Source organism: Pan paniscus, chromosome 10 (genome assembly GCF_029289425.2).
Source record: "Pan paniscus chromosome 10, NHGRI_mPanPan1-v2.0_pri, whole genome shotgun sequence".
In the NCBI taxonomy this organism is placed as follows: Eukaryota; Metazoa; Chordata; class Mammalia; order Primates; family Hominidae; genus Pan; species Pan paniscus.
In genome coordinates, this window is record NC_073259.2 from 79,523,617 (window position 1) to 79,546,223 (window position 22,607).

The following is a 22,607-nucleotide window of genomic DNA, read 5'->3' on the forward strand; positions in this document are numbered from 1 at the left end:
TCCTGACCTCGTGATCTGCCCGCCTCAGCCTCCCAAAGTGCTGGGATTACAGGCGTGAGCCACTGCGCCCGGCCTTGATTTTTTTTTCTAGAGACTAGGTCTCACTATGTTGCCCAGGCTTGTCTTGAACTCCTAGGCTAAAGCAATCCTCCCACTGAGACCTCCCAAAGTGTTGAGATTACAAGCATGAACCACTGAACTACTGCGCCTGGCTTGAGTAAAGAGTCTTTTAGAGAGGCAATTTTGGATCAGCTAGTTCTTTGTAAGCCTCTGTATGCCAATCAAAAAATGCATGCCATTGTTTCTGAGGTATTTAAGATCCATTCTTTTCCATTATGCCCCATAAATAAACAATTTTATCTAGATTAAAACTTCCCCATTGTGGCCACTGCAACTTCAAATTATTTCTTGTAGGCACACCCATTTTTCTAGAATGGCACAAGTTTGCGGTCTATAATTTCTAAATAAAAAATTTGCTGGTGTTCCCAGCAGAGGAGTCCCAGACTCCTTAGATATTGACAAACCCATAATATCCTGTCTTTTTAAAATTCTATCTACCTGAGGCTTCCAACTACAAACTCAGTCTAGTTCCTATTGAATACCCAGTTTAACCTCGAGATCCCAATCTGGATTCCAGATCTATTCTGGAAACTAGTGCACTAGACTGGACCTAGTCTAGTTTATGTCAAGCACTCAAATTTGATCTCTGGTTACAACAGGGAATAAAATGATTCAGATAAACTTGGAGAGCTCAGGACACAAATTGTGGAGCTTGAAATCTGAGAGGGACTTAACCAGGACCTCCAGATGTAGTGAGAAAGCAGTGAGCTCCATGGGCTCAGCAGGTACCTTTTGCCTGGTTCCTTGATACACCTAGTGGCATGGCCCAGGGGTTTGGGGCATGGGGGGGGGGTCTCCTTTGAATCCCACTTCTGACACCAAACTTAAAGAAAATCTAAAGCACAGCAAAATTTTAGAGTTTATTTGAGTAAGAAGTAATTCATGAGTTGGGGAACACCAGACCAACAGAGTTTTCGCATTCCAGTGCAGAACATCAGAGGCAAGCATTTATGGGAAGATGCAAAAGTAAAACAAAGAAATCAGATTGACTTACAGTTACATAATTATCCTTTTGGGGGTACTTTTTTGGGAAGTTCTTAGTCACATAATTATATCTTAGTTGGCTGCTTATGATTGACTAGAGTTAAGTTTAATTTCTGTTCAACATAAACATTTACCAGAAATGTCCCAAGTTAAGTTTAGCTTATATCTGCAGTGTGACCCCAGTCAGGTTCCACCTATATTTGCAATTTAAGCTAGATGAAGGCTACTTTTAAGCCCTAGCTGGTTTTATTTGCTCATAAATTTTTCAGGCCTGGTCTCCATTTTAATTTTACTTTAACATTTCTCATAACAATTTTATGAAGTAGATACTATTATCTCTATTTCACAGATGATGCAGATGAGGGAACTGAGGTACAAAGATGTTAAATAACTTGCTCAAGATTACTCAACTCTGAAATATCAAGGCCAGGACTCAAACTAAGACAAAATATCTACAGAATACACACTTTTAACTATTACACTATTAACTCTTTCAAAAGAATTCCTTTGAAACCCCAGGAGAAGTAATATTAGAAAATGAGAGTAATATTAGAAAAAGAAAGATTATTAGCCCTTTCCTTACTTATCAGTGTATAGTTTCACTTGTTACAGCAAGTATGTTTTACTTCTAATTCAAAGGTCATCAAATAAGATAAAATGTTCTGCTGGCACTTTGCAAAAAAAGGGTATCCTGATGGTCAAAGTCACGTGAAAAGATGCTCAGCTCTATGAGACATGAGGAAAATGCAAATTATAACCACGATGTGATATCACTGTACATGCCAAAATGACTAAAATAAAAAAGAGAAAAAAGCCAGGCAAGGTGGCTCACGCCTGTAATCCCAGCACTTTGGGAGGCCAGGGCGGGCGGATCACCAGGTCAGGAGATCAAGACCATCCTGCCTAACATGGTGAAACTGTGTCTCTACCAAAAATACAAAAAATTAGCTGGACGTGGTGGCACATGCCTGTAGTACCAGATACTCGGGAGGCTGAGGCAGAAGAATCACTTGAACCCAGGAGGTGGAGGTTGCAGTGAGCTGAGATCACACTGCACTCCAGTCTGGGCAACAGAGGAAGACTCCATCTCAACAAAAAAGAAAAAAAAAAAAAAAAGAGAGAGAGAGAAATGATAACAATTTTGGTGACAACAAATGGAAACTACTGGATATGAAATAATTGGTATTCTTAAAGGCTACTTGCGGGAGTATAAATTGATATAACCACTTTAGAAAACTATTTGGCAGTATCTATTAAAGCAGACATATGCGTACACCAATACTCAGCAATTCTACTCCTAGATATGTACCTAACAAATATGTACACATATGAATGTTCAATAAATGTGTTTAAGAATATTTATAGCAGTACTGTTCATAATAGTCACAAACTAAAAACAATCCAAATCTCCATCAGCAGTTGAGTGGGTACATAAATTGTGGTGTAATGATAAAATGAAACACTATGTTGCATTAAGAAGGAATAAACTATTGCTATGCACAACATAAGGATAAATCTAACAAATATAATGAGTGAAGAAGCTAGACACAAAAATGTCTATAAATGATTTCATTTACAGAAAGATTAAAAAGAAGCAAAACTAATATAAAATGTTAGATGTCAGGAGAATGGTTACTTTTGGTGGGGAGCAATGAATGGAAGAGAACATGAGGGGTTTCTGAGGTGATGTCAATATTCTATTTCTTGATTTGTGCTAGTTTATGAGGTGTGTTCACATTGTGAAAATTCATCAGGGGCCAGGCGCAGTGGCATGCCTGTAATCCCAGCACTTTGGGAGGCCAAGGTGGGAGAATCAACTGAGCCAAGGAGTTCAAGACCAGCCTGGGCAACATAGTGAAACCTCATCTCTACAAAAAAAAAAAAAAAATTAATTAGCCAAGTATGGTAGTGCAAACCTGTGGTTCCAGCTATCTGGCAGGCTGAGGTGGGGAGATAACTTGGGACTTGGAGGTTGAGGCTGCAGTAAGCCATGATCATGCCAGTGCACTCCAGCCTGGGTGACAGAGTGAAACCTTAGTTGAAAGAAGAAAAGAAAGAAAGAGAGAAAGAGGAAGGAAGGAAGAAAGGAAGGAAAGAAGGAAAGAAGGAAGGAAGGGAGGGAGGGAGGGAGGAAGGAAAGAAGGAAGGAAGGGAGGGAGGGAGGGAGGAAGGAAGGAAGGAAAATTTATCCGGCTGGACACAGAATTTATGCATTTTCCTGTATATGTTATACTTCAATAAAAAAAATTCTTAAGGATACAGTGTTTTGGAGTTAAAAATGATAACATTTTAAAAGTACCTGGAAATAATACTATTCATACTATAATAAAATGCTACTCAAGCCTGCACCTTGCCTTTTGAGATTCACAAGAAGTATATTGTCTCTAGAAGTATATTTGAAAAGTGATCGATTAAAAAGTGCTGGAATGGCTCCAGCCAAGATCCATTGTTGTCAAAGGTATCTGGCAGAGAGCTAAATGCTACTGGATCTCCAAAGACAAATTTAAAATGATTATACTTAGAAGAAATAGGAATTGCACTGTGCTGCTAAAGATGTAAATATTTGTCTTCGACTGTGGCAGAGATTAAAGCAAGAGCATCGATTTTTTTTTGTTTCCTTAATTTTTTAAAATAGTAACACTGTAAAAAGGACTTCCTTATTCACTGATTCAAATACCAAATCTCAACTATGGCTGAATTTTAAGATGATGAACAAAGTACTTACTTTAGTCATCTCCCTCACAACAAATCCATAGAAATGATAGGAAACATACTTCAGAAGAAGAATATGAAGAAAGGGAAAAGAAGGAGAAAAGAAGTGGGGAGCAGAAGGAAAAAGAGGAGGAGAAGCAGCAGTTAGTGGCACGTGGGCATGGGGGTAGAAGGGCACCTTTCAATGAATGAGAATCTTTGAGGAATCCCTAGGAAAGAAAACAAATAGGATCAACTGAAAAGGAAAATTTAATTACAAGCAAAAACAATCACTGTGAAAGGTGAGCAAAACACAAAGAGAGTTTGCTCCCAAGAGTATTTTATTTCAGAAGAGTTCTATACCTCATGCTCTTAGAGGCAGTATAGCCATTTGTCCAGGCTGCTACAACAAATTAGCATAAACTGGGTGTCTTAGACAACAAAAACATATATCTCACAGTTCTAGAGGCTGAGAAGTCCAAGATCAAGGTATCAGCAGATCCAGTGTCCTCTGGGGGTCAGCTCCCTCAGTTTTCAGTTGACCAACTTCACATTGTATCCTTAACATGGTTCCATAGTGTAGTGGTTAGCATTTTTGTTTTACACACATTGTATCCTTAAGTGGCAGACAGCGGAGCCCTCTCATGTCTCTTTTTGTAAGGACACTAATCTCATCATGGGGGCTCCTCTTTCATGACCTAATTACCTCCCAAAGGCACCATCTCCAAATATCACCACTTTAGGGATTCAGGGTTTAGCATATGAATTTGGGGGAACACAAACCTTCAGTTTATAGCACACAGTAATGTGCTGTAGTATGCTAAAGGGGAAGGGATCCATAAGGAAAGCTAATAAGGAGGAAGGTATGGGTATTGTAAGCAGGGGACAAAGGAGAACATCCCTGGTGGTCCGAAGAATCCCAGTTATTTCCGTGCAGTAAGAGGACAGGTGCCCCATGAGCATGATGGGAGTGGTCATTGATGAAGAGGTTCAAGGCAAGTGGTAAAGGCTGGCAGCAGTTCCCATGGGAGTAAGTTGAGCAACAGCAAAGCACAGAATTGGGCACTGGTGTTACAAACACACAAAGACCATGAATTTATAGTCACCGATCTGCACATTTATGAGGTTTTTTTAATTTTCTGGTAGCACTCAGTATCCTGGGATAATAACAGAGAAGATAAAGGAATCATGGTGTTTTTCCAGAGCTGAGGTTTTTCCAGGAAAGTAAAACAAACGACAGGGGCTAGGGAGTTGAGAGTGTTGGTGACATGGTGATCCAGGAGAGCAACAGCCTAGGTTTTGGGGCTAAGATGAGCTTTGATACAGGATGTATCAAAGGACTGGAGGTTGAAATAGAGAACAATGAAGATGGAAAGATAAGAGGTTGTGTCAGAATGGCAAGGGTCTGTTGAACTAGATCTTGAATGGCCTTGGAAGAGATATGGGGGAGTGGTAATTTGGAAATGGAGAGGATAATGCATTCCAGGGAAGAGAACCACACATGTAAAGACACATGCAAAGGGAAACGGTAAGAATTTCCATGTAACTAGATCACACATTGCATGGAGGAAAGTGGCATGAGATCAAGATGGAAACCCACATTAAACCAGATTGTGAAGAGCCTGAGGAGTTTGGGCATCATTTCCTCCCAGAGGCAGGAGCCAACGGAAGTTCTCAGATAGTGCTGTCCTGTATGGCTACCGTTGGACAGGTTGTATCCTGCACAGAGTCTCCTTCATGGGGTCTAAACTCTAGATCGAGCTCTGCTTGCCAAGCCATTCATCCTGCTTGCTCTGTAGCTGTTACCCCAGGAGGAAGAGGGTATTTTCTTTAATTCTTCAGCCCCTCAAGAGAGGGAGCCCTCTTTTAATTCATCTACCTGAGGGGCTGCATTCCTTTTTGGGTAGCAGTGGCTCTGTGTAGAGTGATGACCAGACAGACTTCTCAGGGCGACTTTTCTGGCCGTGGTGTAGAAGATGACCCAGAATGAGGAGAAACAGTAAACATGGAGAGCAGAACAGTTTTCAGCAGTACAAGGGCCTAACCAAAGGCAGCCAAGAAGAAAGAAGAGGGGCCAGATCAGGAAGCGAACTCTATAGTACAATTAACACCAGGGGGCTTATGGACATAGGGATGGTGGGAAAGGGAAAAGTTAAAGATGACTCAGATATATTCTCCACTGTGTTCCTAGAATAAAACCTGACCACATTAATGCTTAGTTAACATCTGTAAAATGAAAAAAAAAATAGAGCTTCAAGTAACAAAAACATTTTTAAGGGAAAGATACTGTCTGCTGGGATGGAACCCATAGGAACCCATAAGAAACAGTACCTTTAATTATCTTAAGCTTCCTCAATTTCGAGTTGTAGAGGTCAGAGAACTGGCCTAGAAATTTAGAGTTACTCCAGGCAGTTGTTTTCAGCCCTGGCTGAACATTCGAGTCACCTGAAAAGCTTTTAAAAACTCCAGCGCCCACACTGGATCAGTTAACTCCAAAATCCTGGGGATGAAACTTAGACATCAACATTTTTTAAGACAGAGGCTCACTCTGTCACCCAGACTGAAGTACAGTGGTGTGACCATGGCTCACTGCAGCCTCAACCTCCCAGGCTCAGGTGATCCTCCCATCTCAGCCTCCTAAGTAGCTGGGACTACAGGCACACACCACCACATCTAGCTAATTTTTATTTATTTATTTATTTTTATTTTTTATTTTTTTGTAGAGACGAGGTCTCCCTCTGTTGCCCAGGCTGGTCTCAAACTCTTGGCCTTAAGCAATCCTCCCACCTCAGCCTCCCAAAGTGCTGGGATTACAGATGTGAGCCACTGTGCCAGTCCAGACATCAACATTTTTTAAAACTCCTGGGTTGGTTCCTATATATAACAACTGCTCTCATGGAATTTGCAATCTGTATTCTAGATTTCTAGATGTGATCAGTAATATAGCATAGATAAGAGGTGGATCAGAGACAGGGCAGAATGGTTTAACTTATTTGACCATCTTGTCACAACGGAAATCAATCATCCATTTCTTACAAAATCCTTTTACATAATGACCAGTTCTTCAAAATTAATTTCTGTATCTTGACAAAACATCAAGAAATTCATTATGTGGCTTCATTGATTTTTAGGAAACTGAATTATGGGCAAGATGTGTTTTAAAAAAACAGAGCATTTAAAAATAATTACTTAAAGAGTAAATAATGCACAGGCTTGGAAATTATTTTAAGACCCCCTCATTTGCTGCTAAGGTTATATGTGTACCAGGTGTCAAAAAGACCAAATGCTTTAGAAAAATAAAAGGAATGGTTTAAAAATAATTTAAGGGTCAGAATGAAGATATTTTGCATAAATTAGAAAGGTGGTACACAAAAATAAAGAAAGCAAAACAAAACAAAAAACCCTAGGGCCTAGACCTCGGTTCTAGGCCTGGCCTTTCCCCCTAAATATTGCACTGAAACTTAGAGGCCACCTCACCTCACTGAGCCTCATTTTCCTCACCTATAATGAGCATTCTCACCCTGGTGAGTTTCAGTCCTCTCTAACAGCCAAACATTATCTAATTCTATCATTGGTAAGTCCAAGATGAGCAGGCTAAAAGTAATTTAAGCCTCACCATTCTTGATATGAAGGCAAGAGGAGCATCGCTCACCAAAGAGAAGTCAAGGATTCACCCCAGGCCATGGCTGTTTTTATTGATCCACAAAGGATAAGAATTTCAGAGTAAAGTCTGGAAACTTTTGTAGTCATTTAACTATTTCTGTTAAATCACATAATAAAATATTGAGCCTTGTATTTTGTATATCTTTGTATTTTTATTTCACCTTTTTAGTAATCAATTTTTATTATAGTTTATAATAGTGTAAGTCCACAGCAAATCAGAAATTTAAAAAATTTCGTCTTTCACCGTGGATAGTTTGGAATACACTGAGCTGGAGAACCATAATTACATTTTAACATCAATGTAAAAGTGCACACAGAAGGGAAAAAAGCAAATGCAGGCAAATTAATTTTTACCTTGTCCATTTTGAATTTTATTTTAGAGGCCCATTTCATTTGGTCTTAGATCATTGCTATTAAAAGTTATTTTCTGCTACAAGTTTATATGAACTGCTAGAGGCTTTTTAAAAGAAAACAGCCTGTATTAGAAAACAGGTGGTAAGGGGTTGGTTTTCTAGTACTAGGTCATTATCTAAGAGGAATTACAATATGATATGTCAGGTAGCACAGTAAAGTTATTAATTCCTGTTGGAAAAGATAGGTACTTTCCTTTTTTTTTTTTTTTTTTTTTTTTTTTTTTTGAGACAGAGTTTCGCTCTTGCTGCCCAGGCTGGAGTGCAATGGTACAACCTCAGCTCACTGCAACCTCTGCCTCCTGGGTTCAAACGATTCTCTTGCCTCAGCCTCCCAAGTAGCTAGGATTACAGGTGCCCACCACCATGCCCGGCTAATTTTTGTATTTTTAGTAGAGATAGGGTCTCACCATGTTAGCCAGGCTGGTCTCAAACTCCTGACCTCGGGTGACCCACCTGCCTCAGCCTCCCAAAGTGCTGGGATTACAGGCGTGAGCCACCATGCCCAGCCAGGTACTTTCCTTTTTAAGAAAAGAATTAAGTCACTCCCTTTTGATTGGAAATGGCTAATCATAGGGTTTCAAGCTATTAACATAGAGACACCCTTGTTTAAAAATAAGGAAGGCTGCATAATGAGGTTAGTTTTCCCACGATTATGCAGCTAATAAATAGGAAAGTCTAGGTTCCCACCCAAGATGCTCTTCTTAGGCTTGCCTGCGCTTTCTCTGCTGCCCTAGTCTCCTCCACCATAAAAAGTGTTCAGGTGGGAACCAGAGAGTGAATGCTTACATAAGCCTCACTTCCAGGTGCTTGAAATAGGGTAACAAATATTAAAAATAATGTGGAGTGCTTATGAATCACCTTAATATGTAAATGACCATGTTCTATTTAGAGCTTTCTGCAGATAAACAAGATCAATGTTTGTTCTGAAGTGATTTGCACATCACACAGAAAAATATGAGAGAAAATCTATGCTCTCCACACCATATGTCTTGATGTCGAGACTGGTTTGATCTGTGTTACCAATAGACATGCCCCAAAATCAAACCACCTTGATCCTTTTAGGAAATAAGTAGGATATCAAATTTTAAAAAGTGAATATTCCTGAGAAATATCAAGTCTTTGCAGAGATTCTATAATCACTGTGAGGAATCCAGAAACTGCATTGATCAGTTTAAAACATGGCTGTTCAGTGAACTTAATGACTGTGCTATTTCACAGGAATGTTTGCCAAAAAAATGAAATTGTTTATCAATTACTTGACTTTTTTATGTAGACAACGCCAGAAAAATCCAGATTTTTGGGATATGGACAATGCAAAAAAATTTTAGTCTATATTTATGGCATTGTCTAGTCTTAGCTTAAGAACACAGCATTTACTTGGCTTCATTATTTACTGTTCACTAACAGATAATAAAATTAATAGCAATTTGGGGGTGGTGCCATACTCTGAAACAATTAATAAAATATTTTCTCTTCTTTGCACATTATTGTGACTTTTTAAAGGCAAAGAGTGAATGATTCCTCAATTCTTAGCGTCATTGATGTAAAGTCAATATTTGATAAAAGAACCAAGTTATATTGTGAATGAAATCAGCTGGTTAGGTGCAATGGATGTGTCCACTTTAATAAAAGCAATAATTCAGGTTGAAAAGAACTTCATTATCTTTTCTCAAGATAAATTTTAATGGAGGCCTGGTCTGAGAATACAATGCTATAAGTTCTGAATCTTCAGGTTCGTGCAACAAGTCATTTCTTAAGTGACCTTCAGCTGACTACATAAAATCTGAATTGGTCTTGATTAGAATCTGTCCAGCTGTCAGTCTTTTGGCCTCTGAGATACAGAGGGCATATACCCATGATGCTGTGGGGTTATGTAAGAGACAGTAAAGAAATAGGGGGGAAAAAAAAAACCAGAATAAAATGTAATTACACAGAGTTTCGTTTAAAACAAAAATTGATTGAGTTCTGCTTAAAGTGGCTTGTTGTTTCCTGTGCCAGGAACTACTGTGCAGGCCCAGCAGGAAGTGTGCTACAGAGCAGGATCACCTTACACCCTCGTTTTATGGTTCATTTCACTTATTTAATGCAATCTGAGAACCTGCAAAAGGAACATGTTAGAAGGAGGGAATAGGCTTTTTGTCTTGTTTTGTTGTTGTTTTTTTTTTAAATTTCTTTGAATCAAAACATTTGTTTTTACAAGGTGCTTAAAGTCCCAGAGAAACAGGACTTCTAGAGTTGCACGGTGAAGACATTTCTCTTTGTCACACAATTTAAAGCAAGACACAAAGTTGAGTTATGTCTAGAGTTGAGTTATGTCTGTTTCCTTTGCTGTCCTACTCACATAAATGTAAGCATAAAGAATTACAACCATGCCCATGAATGGTCTAAATCATTTTGAATTCCATGTAAGTTCCTCCTAGGGTCTCTAATTTGATAGAGAGCCCATGATGTTGCAGGGAATGTTGGAGAAAAGGAATTAATATTTAAGATGTAGAATAGCAATTCATTTGTCAAGCAGGGGAATGAGTTCACTTTACTGTATTGTTTGGAAATGTGTGAATTGAACAGCTGGATTTCCTTGTGGTGGCATTCGCTGCTCCTCACACGCTGTCTATTTTCCCCCCCAGAGACCTCAGTATGAACAACATCAGTCAGCTGCTCCCGAATCCCCTGCCCAGTCTCCGCTTCCTGGAGGAGTTGTAAGTATCACTGTAGTCTTGATGCATCCAGTCAACACTGGGCACATTCTTGTGTTTGTCTCTCATACTTACTGTGGGAACCAGATAAAACAAGGCAGAAAACCTGTCAGCACCAACAATTTCAGAACATGAGGAAACACTTAGTTGGGAGGGGGCAAAAATAGAATTGCTTATGATTCTGGAAATCAACTTATAAAAGAGTTTACCATAAGGCTACAACTTTCTAAGGTGAGACTGAGCCAAACAAATTAAAATTTTAAAACAAAGCCTGTTTAAAAGAGCTGGATAGCTCTTTGGAAATAGTTAAGCAGCAGGATATTAAAAGTTTGAATACTGGTTCATGTTTATTAAAATCGCAAGTAAAGCTATAATCAAAACCAAAAACTGCTGCTTGGTTCGGCTTATGACAGGGAGAATTGAGTCCACATTGCATAGCACCAAAACTTCTTGTCCTAATCACTTTTAATTACTATTTCTCTACTTTTAAATTTAGCTTCCCTCAAGGCTTCAGTAGAAAAATGTGAAATCCACAGAAGATTTAAAACTGGGCTCTTCCAAACACTAAAAATAAAAACTAAAAAAGGAGGAAGCTAAAATTAGTTAATGATACACAGAGGAATTTTGATTAAGTCTAGTAACCACTTTTCAGAAGATGAAAAAGAACTGTATAAATCAAAAATCTGCATTTAAAAATTCATTTGATCCTCTTACGCTTTTGAATGATGGGGATAAGGAGGTGATACCCCATCACAGCCCTAGTGTAGAACGTTTGGCACCATCAGTTGAGTCAATCCTCTGACTGTTGATTAAAGGAATTGTTTAGGTAATGACCTCTTTTGAAAATATTTTCTTTATAAATCCTGAAGTCAGAGTCCAATCTGGGGAGTAATTTAAATTGTTAATGCACCACAGAATCCACCATGGGAGGTGGAAAGAATGTTTCATCATAACCAAATTACACTACGTTGACCATTTTCTCAAGAGAATAAGAGGATAACATTTTGAAATTTCTCCCCTCTGGAGTTTTATCTATATTTATTTTTGATGGCATTATATTTTATGAAATGCTATTGTTTTACTACCGAAATCAGTTGCATGTGATAAAATTGATATCAAGGGTTATGGTAGGGAATCTTAGATTTCTAGATTGTATAGAAGGTTTTATCATTCATGGAATAGATTTTCACTCTAGATCCCAGGCCTTTTTTTTCCATCTTCTCTTTTGTCTCAGGACATTTCCATTGCTAGGATTTAACCTTCATAGGAGCTGGAACAATGTCTGTCTTAGTCATGGCTGGTACATAATAAATAATCTGTAAATTTTTAATGAATGAACTAATGAGAAAGCAAAATATGTAAAAGGAGTTTCTTACACATGTCAACTCCCTAAGAAAAAAGTAACAGATTTTCATTGACATTAGTCAACATTTTTAAAGGTTATTTTAAATAATTTTCAAACATCAGAATTTTAAAAAATTACATCCGTCTTGTTCTCCCTATACTTCCACAATTAATATAGAATAGACAGCCCTGTTTACCCCCATATTTCTAAGGTATGCCCTTCCTATCCTTTTCCCTTTAATTCCCTTATAATATCTCATGGCAAAATGCTTCCCTTCTCCCTCAACACACACCTCAACTTTAGACCACAAGCTGAATCAATAAATAATTCACTTCCCCAAGGACTTTGTTTAATAGATTTCCTCCCTCAGTGACCCAACTCATTCAAAATAACTCCTCTTTCTTCATGAGGTGAATATTAATTCTGTTCCAAGGCCAGTTTTTAAAAAGATAGTTGAAAAAAAATCACAAAAAAAGCAATGGTGTTTGCGGAGAGAACTACCATTTGAAAATGCTACTATTAATACTTTTCTGCCTTGTCTTATTTTTATCTCTCTGGAAACTTCATCAAGTATCTTGACCATAGAATCACAAAATTTCAGAAATAGAGGAGACCCTTTAAAGACTATTCATTCCATTGCCTCATTCTGTTCTGGAATTCTTTCTGCTAAGCTGGCTGACTTGCTGAATTTAAAATCAGGACTGCTTTTCCATATATAATTCTGTGCTGCACCTAACTGATGTCTTAAAGACATCATTATTCATTTAGCGGCAAAAGAAGTTAGTATTTATAAAACCTGGAAAAATGATCAGCTCTTCTTGGTTTATTCCTTTGTTCCCAAAGCTAAATTTAGGGGTTTGGGGAGGTTCTATTTTTTTTGTTTAAAAAATATCCCTTTAACAGAACATTTTTTTTATGCTGTTGATTGTTTCTGTTAGACATATGCTTAAGTCTATATTCTCTTTTAGGCTATACAATCTTCAAAAATAATAATATAAGTGTAGTAACAACAATAATAGGTTACTGTGTGCCAATCACTGTTGAAAGTGCTTTACACACATCATTTCAGTGAATTATAACAACCCCAAAAAGACAGATATTATTATTCCCAGTTAACAGATAAGAAAACTTAAATACGGAGAAAATAAGGAACTTACCCAACATAATGGAGTTGGTATGTATCAGAGCCAAGATTCAAACCTAAGTCAAAGCTAAGATTCAAAATGACTTTCAAAGCCATGCTTGGAAAGTGGAGGGACAGTTGGAATTGTGCATGGTTTATTTGAGCTTTTCTTTTCTCCAATAGCACCTAGCACTGTGATTTCACAGTAGTTTGCATAGTTGAACACTTTTAAATGCTCTATAAACTGAGTTGTGTAATGATCAGTGTGTATATATGTGTCTGTGTCTGTGCATGTGTCTGGGAATGTGAAAGAAAGCAATGAAGAGCTGTCTTCCCAGGAGGAAGAGATTGGATATTCAGGTTATTAATCTACGACTATGATATACTATCTATGAGAAAAGTATCATCAGAACTTTCAGGTGTAGAATTTCACCAACCTAGCATTGTTCAATAGGTCCAAAATAGTCTTCGATAATATTTTTTACATGTAAGTACATATACTTAAGCACCATGTTTATGCAGTATATATTTTACTTGAACTAATAAACGACCACCCATACAGCTAGAAATGTTAACTCTCTCTTTCTCTCTCTCTCTCTCTGGGTGTGTGTGTTTGTGTGTGTGTTATGACAATTAGGACACTATGAAAGTGTTAAGTCTTTCATTCAGCTTATTCAGCTCATTTTTGTGCTTTATCTCTTTATACGTTAAATAGGAAACTGCCACTGACACTATCAATAATATTAAGAAACCTCCCACCATAAAACTCAGTCTTTAAAAATCACTATCAGCTGGGTGAAATGGTTCACCTGTAATCCCAGCACTTTCGGAGGCCAAGGCGGGCAGATCACGAGTTCAGGAGATCGAGACCATCCTGGCCAACATGGTGAAACCTGTCTCCACTAAAATACAAAAAAAAAAAAAAAATTGCTGGGAGTAGTGGTGGGCACCTGTAGTCCCAGCTACTCGGGAGGCTGAGGCAAGGGAATCGCTTGAACCCAGGAGGCAGAGGTTGCAGTGAGTCGAGATTGGGCCATTGCACTCCAGTCTGGTGACAGTGCGAGACTCCGTCTCAAAAACAAACAAAAAAAAATCACTATTAATAAAGCCACATTATCACTCTTCCCCTTAGCTCTAATTACCGGATATATCATTTCTCTCATTTAATTCCTTTAACTATGTTATAAACTGTGTAGATAGCCATGGTTCATCTCTCATCCATGGCTAAGCCTTAACAAAGGTGTCAAAGTTCAAAATCCTGTAAGAATCAATAAAGCGCTAGAGATATACACTGACTTAATGTTTAAAAAAGCACGTAACTCAGCCGGGCACAGGGGCTCACACCTGTAATCCCAGCACTTTGGGAGGCCAAGGTGGGTGGATCATGAGGTCAAGAGATCGAGACCATCCTGGCCGATATGGTGAAACCCCGTCTCTACTAAAAATACAAAAATTAGCTGGGTGTTGTGGCGCACGCCTGTAGTTCCAGCTACTCAGGAGGCTGAGGCAGTAGAATCGCTTGAACCTGGGAGACAGAGATTGCAGTGAGCCAAGATGGTGCCACTGCAGTCCAGCCTGGTGATAGAGTGAGACTCAGTCTCAAAAAAAAAAAAAAAAAGAAAAAGCATTGTAACTCTTGATTGAATGATGAGTTACAGAAAGTATTTCAGAAGAACAGCTATTACAGAAAATTGTCTTCCTCTCTCCTTCCTGACATTCTAGAACACTTACTACCTATGCCGCAAGTTTTTGACACATTTCAGTCTTGTTTTTTATTTGTTTAGTTTAATTTAGTTTTGCTTTGTTTTGTTTTGTTTTTGTGACTCTACAAGGTGACCAGATATGCAGAGGCCAATTGTCCTTCTGGTGGCAATGTGCCCGTGCATAGAGAAGGGGAGTCTTTTTCTTTTGCAAAAAGAAAGAAAAGCAGGTCGAAATTAGGGAAGCTGTGCTGTATAGAAAGAAAAGCTCAGAATCTAGATCCAGAAGCCCAGGATTCCCATCCTGGCTCTGCCACTTACTAGCTGATAATCCACTTAATGTTCACTAGGCCTCAGAGGAGAATGGTGCTGTCCGCCTTTTAAGGTGTTTCCAAGAATCAAATGAAAGGATGATGAAAGAACGTTGGTAAACTATATTCTGTATATACAGTTGTATTAGTAAAATGAAAACACCTTCAAAAAGATTTTAACCCTCTCTTTTCTTTTTTCATGAGCCTGATTTTGCAGGAATCTCAGGGATCCTGGACTTGAAAAACTGTTTCCAATTCTGAGCTTTAATGGATATAGGCAACGATTGCAGATAGTTCTTTACTATTTTAATAACCTGAGAAATCATTGAATTTCCCTCCAACAGTATCTCTCCTCCTTCTATTTACTCAGTTCTAGGAACTTCCGTTAACGCTTGCTATGTGGACAAATAAAAGATCCTACATTTGGGCCATCAGAGTGTAGTAGAGATGTTGGGAGCTAATGGCAGATGGTGACTATTGCTGGCGTCTACAAGTTACACTAAACTTAGCTTGGTAGTCTGACTAAATAAGGAGGGGGGAATGAATTGTTACCATTTAAAATTGTCCAAGTTAAAGGCCTTTATTTCCAAGTAGTATTTTAAAATCTTCCCAGATTCTAGTGCTATTGGAATCAAATACTCGATTTAGAAAAGAAACATGAGAAGCTCTAGGGAGGTCTGTTTTTAAGTTACTATTGTTCCCTGGAACCGTTTGCTCATATTATGGTTGGACATGACGAATCTCTATATAAATAGTAGATATCTATTATTACAGATGAAATTTGTAATGAGAGATCACTAAACTTCCTGAAAGCATAATCTAGGCTTGTTACTTCTACTTCCCCAGCATGTTACTGAAAATAGCATCTGTATAGCTGTCCTGCCTGTCTTTTGAGATTTTTTTCTTCCTGAGGATCAAATGAAACAATGATCAAAGAACTTTGGTAAACTATAATCCACATATTGAGTTGTGTTCATAAAATGAAAACATCTTCATGCCCATGAATAATCTTCAGGCCCCTTGGCCTTCTCACAGTGATCGTCTCCTGTCTTCATAGATCTGACCATTGATTATAAACACTGCCTCCTTGAAACTCAAGTGTTATTTCACGGCAGTTATTTTGTATGGGTAGTCTTCCAAATGACTATCCATCCAGCTAGATATAGACATTTAGATATCGGTCATTGTGTATATATATATGTTTGTGGTGTATATCTTTGTTATGACAATGAAGCCACTGTTTTGAAAGTGCCCTACCTCTCTGCCTCCTTTTTCTCCTTAGCATTCCATTCTCCCCCACCACCTATAAAATGTAGACATCCCTCATATATTTCCACTTAACTTTATTGTCTCCTTTCTCTATACTTCCTCCATTCACATATTTATGAAGCCACTAAGAACATAAGAGCAAATACGACTTGCTGTGTTTGTTTCATTCATTCATTCAGCAAGCCCCTGCCCTCAGGAAGTTGTCAATTGAGTGGAGGAGACAGATAATAAGCAAGGACACAACTGCATATGATATTTGCTAATTGTGACAAGAGCAGTGAATAACACAAACATGGTATAGATAAGGAACAAATAACAAGGAGTGAGAAGGAGGGAAGGTCTAAGAAGGTGATGTCTAAACTGATGAGAAGGTGGAGGAGGGATTGGGAGCCTGGAGCTGGGATACAGTATTTCAAGCAGGAGAACAGTGTGAGCAGAGGCCTTAGGTGGGAAGAATGTGATGTGTTTGTGGATCTGCAAAAAAAATCAGTATGGCTGGAGCAGAGTAAGAGAGAGGGAAGTGATGTGGATGCAGCTGGAGAGGAAGGAAAAGACCAGATCGTGCAGGGCCAGTTAAGCCATGTATGGAATTCAAATAAGAGCAATGGGAAGCCATTGGAGGATTGTGTGCAGCTAGTGAACCAATAGGATTTACAAACCTAAAAGATTTCTCTGATTTCTGCATGCAAAATAGATTGGGGAATTATGGAAGCCGAAGGACCTGGTAGGAGGCTACGATAGGTGTCTGGGCGAGAAACTCATATAGATGACCCCCAAATCTATGTTTCCAGACCAGATCTCTTTTGCCTTTGATTGCTAGACCAATGGTTCTCAATATATTGTCCCTGGACAGTGGTGCACTGGCACCACCTTGTTATTTATTCTTTATCTAAACTTGTTCTTTATGAGTTGGCTTTTGAGAAATACAAATTCATGTGCCCCCACCCCAACCTGGTAAATCAGGAACTCTGGGGGTTAAACTCAGAAAACTGCCTTTAACAAGCTCTCCAGGTGATTCTGATGCATGGTAAAGCTTGAGGACCACTACTCTAGGCCAGTGGTTCTCAAAATCTAGTGACATCAGGATCACCTGTAGTGCTTGTAAAACCACGCATCTCTGGGCCCCATCACAGAATTTCAGCAGGCCAGGGATTGGGAGGAGAAAGTCAAGTGGCTTTATAAGCCACTTCCAGGTGATGTCGATACTGCTAGTTTAGCTACCACATTTTGAAAATCCCCAACTACTTAAGTGACACCTCCACCAACTATCCATCAATACTTCAAAACTCAACATGTGCAGAACCAGATTAATTCATGTGTCACCTGCCCAGCCGCCCACAAGCATTTTCTCCTACCTTGCCTGCTTGCCACCAGCATTCTTATTATCCAGACTTGTGCCTGCCCTGTCATTTTCTTCTCTTACCTCCTATATTCAGCCAGTTTTCAAGTCTTAAAACTCATAATTCCACCTTGTCTTTCCTGTTTGTTCACTCTATTTTGTCACCACCTAGTTCAGGTTCTCATTGTCTCATTTGGGTAACTCGTTTTTGGTTTGTTTGTTTTTTAGACAAAGTCTCACTCTGTCGCCCAGGCTGCAGTGCAGTGGCACTGCATGATCAGTGACCACGATGTCAGCTCATTGCTACTTCCACCCCCTGGATTCAAGCAATTCTCTTGCCCCAGCCTCCCAAGTAGCTGGGATTACAGGCACCCGCCATCATGCCCAGCTAATTTTTGCATTTTAGTAGAGATGGGGTTTCACCATGTTGGCCAGGCTGGTCTCGAACTCCTGATCTCAAGGATCCGCCTGCCTTGACCTCCCAAACTGCTGGGATTACATGAGTGAGCCACCACGCCTAGCCTGGGTACCTGTTAAAATCCATTAACAAATCACCTGTCCTAATTCTGTCAACAATTAATGAATTAATCATTGTTTCTGGGGATGGAGACCATGAAGGTCTTCAGGTGATCTTATAAATATTAAACAGAGAGAACTACTTCAAAGTATCCCATCCTTGAATATGCATTAGAATCGCCTAGCACACTTTTTAAAGCTACTAATGACCAGGGGTTGTCCCCAGAGATTCTGATTTAATGGGTCTCACTGGGAACCTAGACATCTTTTATTTCAAAGCTGTACAGGTGGGCTGAGAACCACTGGAATATATGAAAGCACCCCAACAGACGAAGGCAGTCAGGGACTCATCAGTTGGTTGAACATAGGGACTAAAGGGGAGGTCTAAAGATGAGAGATGACTCTGAATAGGGTTATGAAATCGGGTGTCAGGAGCTGGTGAAGGACAAAAACAGGGAATTCAAGGGAAGAACTGATTTTGGAGGCAAGAGGATGCCCAGTTCTGGATATACTAAGTGCAAGCGGGCAGCAGGACATCTAAATGGGAATGTCAGTAACATTGTTGGAATGTAAGTGTGAAGCATGATGGGTCTGTTCTAGAGATAATGATTGGAGAGTGGTTTACAAAGAGGTGATGGTTGAAGGTGCTGGGTGGATGAGAACCTTGAGAGAGAACCTTGAGAGAGGCTCTGTGTTTCCCAGTGTAGTTTTTCAATCTACAATAAAATCACTGGAGCTGCTTATTAAAAATGCAGATTTCCAAGTCCTTCTCCCAGAATGTCTGGTTCCCTGGGTCAGGATTGGGGCCTTGGGGATCTGAATTTTTATGGCTTCTAAAGCGATGGCAATGCACACTAAAATTTGAGTACCACTAAGCAGAGCAGAAAAAAAGAAAAGGTGTGAGGACAGAAACTTGAGGAACATCTATGGTTGAGCAATGAAGACTAAAAGAGAGCCTAGCAAAAGGAAGAAGAGATGACCAGTCATAGTGGTAAGAGTAGTAAGATTGTGCTGAATCTGAAAGGCAGTGAGAGGAGTTTAAATAAAAAGCAATGGGCAATGGTTTTCTGATAGCCAATGCCTCAAGTGATACAGCCATTGTGTCCCTGCATTTTCTTGTTTTAGGTCAGGGTTGCTCCTGACCAGCCTAAGCTTGAGACCAGCCTTCCTTTAACCAGAGTAATAATTAAAAACCCCCAATTTGGGGTCAAAATGCTATATTTGAACCAAACTTTCTTCTGTGAACTTTTCTACATAGTGTGAGCAAATAACCTCCCTTTGGCCCATTCTGCCATCTGTAAATGGAGATGATGCCAGTTGTTTAATGTGATTGTTATAAACAAATAGCACCATGCCCATAAAGTAATGAATATTGTGCCCTAGCATTTATGGACTGTTTGATAAATGGTAGCTACTATTTATATGCCCAAAAGCACTATATGTGGCATACTGAAAGTGCTCTAAGAAATTGCTGAATTTAAGTTTGATATGTAACAAAGAAGGAATATTCCTTAGCTGTTTCTAGTCTGGTTTTGTGACTAGCTATCTTGGAATAGTTATGCCAGATCTGAAGCAACTGAGGCAGTATGGCCAGCTGCCTTTGGAAACAAGATCAAACAATCAATAAATATCAGCTGAGCTCCATACTCTGTGCATGCAATAAGACTCTTGAGCTTAGGAGTCTATAATCAGACTACTTATAAAAGGGTAAAAAATGAGCTAGGCAGAGTGGTGCGTACCTGTAGTCCCAGCTACTAGAGAGGCTGAGTTGGGAGGATGGATCACTCAAGCCCAGGATCTTAAAAAACAACAACAACAACAACAAAAACAAACAAACAAACAAAAATAACACCTTTAAAAGAAAGGGTAGAGGGTAGAAAATCAACCATTATAGGCTACATTGTATAGAATGTATCTTATAGGAGAGCTGTTAACCGAGATGGTTAAGGAAGATTCCATAAAGGAATTAAAATTGAACTTCCTTAGTCTGGTTAAAGAAACCACAGGGGCAGGGCACGGTGGCTCACGCCTGTAATCCCAGCACTTTGGGAGGCCGAGGCGGGTGGATCACGAGGTCAGGAGATCGAGACCATCCTGGCTAACACAGTGAAACCCCGTATCTACTAAAAACATAAAAAATTAGCCGGGCGTGGTGGCGGGCGCCTGTAGTCCCAGCTACTCAGGAGGCTGAGGCAGGAGAATGGCGTGAACCCGGCAGGCGGAGCTTACAGTGAGCCGAGATCGCGCCACTGCACTCCAGCCTGGGCGAAAGAGCAAGACTCCTCTCAAAAAAAAAAAAAAAAGAAAGAAAGAAAAAAAGAAACCACAGGGCCCTATGCACATTAAAGTATCTCCTTATTGACTTGAAAGAGTTCATTTACTCAGTCCAGTGGTCTTAGTCCTTAACAATTCTTAGCCCTTGAACCTTGAAATCTGAATGTTTTTATTATATCAGATAATGAAAGCAAAATGCACAGCTCATGAATACACAGTTTAAGAAAGGAAGCTTTTTGGCTGGATTTGACAAATTGGATATGCTCAACACAATGACGACATCACTTGAGGCATTGACTAGAACAATGGAAGGGGGTAGATACAGTTTTTGAAAATTGCAATTTTTCAAGGAGTATTAGGAAAGATATTTTTTCTCAAATGGGAAGAAAATTAGTTGATGAAATATCATGATTCTTATATCCAAGGCACTAAATTGGCTTCTGCAAATCTTTCCAAAGATGAACACAAGAAGGTTAAGCTCTTACGTATCTGGTCCCATCTGACCAGCAGGGGCACCTTGTAAAAGAAAACCTACCATGGTGGGCTTAGTCAATTGCTGCTGTCATGCATTACTGCAAGTTGAGGCAAATTACATCTTACTATAAGTTTCATCATATTTCTAATTCTTGATATGACTCAGATACTTGGCTCCTGTATTGATAAACCAAAGCCAAACCTATAAATGTAGTTGGCCCTAAAAGCAACAAAAGCAAATTAATTAATTGAATTGAATCATGAATATCAATTTTAATAGACTATTATTATACTGGTTTCATCACTTATGTATCTTTTGAGAGTCACTAATTATATTATCATAGTTTTGGCTAACTTTATTTGGGACAATATTTTTCCAAATGAGAATATTTTGATACTTTATAAAAGAATAAAAGACTTTTCAGAAATTTTACATTTAAATGATAGTTTAACAGCAGTTAATTGTTCAGGTAAATTACAACTCCAAAGAGTGGGAAAATTCAGAAATAGTCACAGAACTGCTGAAATCAATATTGGAAAATCACAGAGAAGGAAAACAGTACCAGAAAACTGGAAATAGGCAAATATCATCCAGATTTTTAGAATGGAAAAAGAGGGAAAACTATTACCATTAAGCCTGATAGCCCTCATCAAATTTCTAGAAGAAATTAATTTAACATTTATAGACTGTATGCCCTCTCACTCTCGTGTGCTTTGTAAAAGTTGGAAAATAAAGCGGCAATTTCTAGGAGCCAGCATGAATTTACTAAGTAGTCTGATGCAATGTTTTCTTTTAAATCACAAGAATTATCATGTTCAAGTTCATTCTACTCCAATTATTTAAGTAGCACTGCTATTACATGGCTTCCACACTCCATAAGAAGACTAGACTACATTTAAATAAATAAGGAAAGCGACAATGTTTTTCACTTTCCATAAAACCTTTTGGAGCTTTGGTGTCTTCATCTACAAAATGTGGACAATAATAATCCCTGACTTATCTCTATGATATAAATTATAAGAGAGTGCTTTTTACAATGTTAATGACATGTTATAATAAAGTAATCTTACAATAAACAAGAAGAAGAAAAAGGGAGGAAAAGGAGAATGAGGGAGGAAAAAATAACAGTAGGAAATGCAAGTGTAATTTTTTTTTGAATTTGAGCGTAGAAAAAGACCTTCATGAAAGAACCCTTTCATTTCTTTTAATTTAAGGGAAATAAGGCCCAGGGAAGTTAAGTAACTTGTGTTGTCTCACAGCAAGTTAATGGTGAGAAGAAAGAAAATCAAAAAGGGAAAGAAAAAAATAACTAAATTAGAACTCAAGAAGAAATTTGTGCAAGAACTGACCCAGGAGGACTGGTAGATCTAGCCAGGCCCCCTCGCTTAATTCTGAAAATGCTACTCAGCCAAGTGGACCCCTGTCAGACCATGGTTTCCTGCACAATAATTTCCTAAGGGTCTCAAATGCAAGGTCAAATGCCCCCTTCCATCCTCAGTACTCCCCAGATCTTGTACACATACCTCTCCCTATGTTTAGAGAGGAAAAATTAGACCTATATACAATTGCTTTGCTCTCATACCTCCATTTTAAAAAGGAAGCTACAAAATATAAAATAAAATCTTTTATATTACTTTAAAGATTCAAATTACTTTAACAATTCAAAGAAAATTGTACATTCTCCAAAA

At 38.8% G+C, this 22,607-nt stretch overlaps 1 protein-coding gene across 2 annotated transcripts in view; it reads left to right on the forward strand.

Annotated features, from left to right (window-relative positions):
• LGR5 (leucine rich repeat containing G protein-coupled receptor 5) overlaps positions 1 to 22,607 on the forward strand; it is a 147,565-nt gene that overhangs the window by 54,639 nt on the left and 70,319 nt on the right. For both annotated transcript variants that reach the window (XM_003832909.5, XM_003832911.5), the window contains exon 2: positions 10,499 to 10,570. In XM_003832909.5, the coding sequence (XP_003832957.1) occupies positions 10,499 to 10,570 (72 nt within the window). The remainder of the gene's footprint in view (positions 1 to 10,498; positions 10,571 to 22,607) is intronic.